The sequence below is a fragment of the Saprolegnia parasitica genome (genome assembly GCF_000151545.1).
Source record: "Saprolegnia parasitica CBS 223.65 unplaced genomic scaffold supercont2.1405, whole genome shotgun sequence".
In the NCBI taxonomy this organism is placed as follows: Eukaryota; Oomycota; class Saprolegniomycetes; order Saprolegniales; family Saprolegniaceae; genus Saprolegnia; species Saprolegnia parasitica.
In genome coordinates, this window is record NW_012157799.1 from 1 (window position 1) to 2,036 (window position 2,036).

General features: G+C 54.9%; 1 protein-coding gene across 1 annotated transcript; it reads left to right on the top strand.

Moving 5' to 3' along the window:
- Nucleotides 1-140: 140 nt before the first annotated feature.
- SPRG_22045 (hypothetical protein) lies at nucleotides 141-1,703 on the top strand (the record flags this gene model as incomplete). The annotated part of the gene is made up of 3 exons (XM_012358154.1): nucleotides 141-448; nucleotides 499-599; nucleotides 823-1,703. Coding segments are annotated over 3 exons (1,290 nt in total), but the record flags the coding sequence as incomplete, so codon positions are not given.
- Between the last annotated feature and the right edge of the window lie 333 nt (nucleotides 1,704-2,036).

A 2,036-nucleotide genomic window follows, 5' to 3' on the forward strand; every position in this document is an offset into this window, starting at 1 on the left:
GGCACGCTAGATTCGGCATTTGCGGCATATGCCGAAGCCGTGCGCCCACAGCCTTTCGGAAGGGACAGCGGAAAGATGCAGTTTGCCCTTGGTACGTGGCGTGCGCGGGTGACGACGCGCCGAACGTTCGCGATGCGTAGACCGCTTCTGCCTCGCGCAGTTGGAGGATCCAGCGCACCAAGGGACGCGGCTGCGCTGGGACACGGCGGACCTCGAGCGACGCATCAACAGCGCGTTCGCAAGCGGCGATTGCGCCCTCGTCGACGGGTGTGTCATGCGATGCTCTTAACACCACGAATCCGATACGTACTAGCTATGCGCCGTTCTGCAAGCACCTCTTTGTGCCCAACTTTACGGACGCGCTTGTGAGCACAGCCGCCATCACGGAGGCCAACAAGACCCACTTGCGCAGTGCGTACGTGGCGCGCGCTGAGCACGAGCTGCCCGTGTACACTTGCGCATGCTCGTAGTATGCGATCTCATGACGGCGCGCACTAGGCTAGTGCGGTGGTTCCCTGCGGACGTTGTGGCGCCGACGGTCGCGACCTACCTGGATGTGATTCTCTACAGCCGGGACCAAATCGAGTATTTTTCAACTTGTCCACAGATCGGCCAAATATTATCATACTTTCCACAAGTCAAAGACCAATATGCTCACATTTTCCACACGCTTCCTGATTGGTTAAAAAGGGGCACAATATGGACTCTGATTGGACTTTGCCAAAATAATCCAAAGAGCCCTGCACGGTCCCTTCGACATGTAATAGTGTTGTTGAACTACCAAAAGACATCAAATAAAGTTAGAAATTCTAAAAACACTAGATATTCATAATGACATTCGCTTCAACCTTCCATTCGCTGCGTTGTACCTCGCCATGGCCGACGTCATGGAAACGGCCTCCGATCGACGCCTCGAGGTGGCCAACATGGCCAAGACGGCGCCGATTCTCACGCCACACGCCACGGCCCTCCTCAAGGAGCAGAAGGACAAGGCAGAGGCGTACTCAGTGCGCGTATCCACCGCATCGTTGCTCGTCGTCTACATCCCGGCCTTTGGAACCGAAGGTCATGAGGTCGATGTCGATGCTCGTACCTGCTCGTGTGGGTACGTCGAGCAAATGCACCTGCCGTGTCGCCACCTCATCCGCGCCCTCAAGCACGTCGGCAAGCTCGACACTGTCGAGATGTGCATCCATCCGATGTACAAGTTCGAGAACTACAAGCGTGCAGTTGACGCGGTCGCGTATCGACTGCCCATCTTCGGGCACCGATGCCCGGAGCCCAGCGTCACGGTACTTCCTCCTCTCGTGACCAAGTCCAGCGGCAAGCCTCGTACCAACCGCATCGCGAGTGCGGGTGAATCCGGGTCCAAGGACAACACGTATCAACATCGACCCAGCTCGACGAAAAAGAAGTACAAGTGCAGCGCATGCGGCGCCACCGACCACAACGCGAAGACCTGCGCCAAGAAGGGACGCAAGCTCGTGGCCTCGCGCTCGGCCGGAAGCTGCCTATGGAAGGACATCCCGGCTGCCTGCGACCGTATCCTAATCATGGACCTCCTTAACCCGGACAGCGACAGCGACAGCGACCTCGATTCCGGTGACGACGACGACCGCGACGTCGATGAGTTCGGATTCGACGCAAACGGTCGTGGGGTCGCTCAAGTCGTGGGCCAAGCGAGCAATGTCTTTAGACTCTAATTAGATACAATACGACAATACAATGAAGTGAGTCGAAGTCCCTGCAAGCTAACTTTATTTGATGTGTTTTTAGAATTTCTAACTTTATTTGATGTCTTTTGGTAGTTCAACAACACTATTACATGTCGAAGGGACCGTGCAGGGCTCTTTGGATTATTTTGGCAAAGTCCAATCAGAGTCCATATTGTGCCCCTTTTTAACCAATCAGGAAGCGTGTGGAAAATGTGAGCATATTGGTCTTTGACTTGTGGAAAGTATGATAATATTTGGCCGATCTGTGGACAAGTTGAAAAATACTCGGACCAAATCCGGCTCGAGAACGCAGCGACGGGG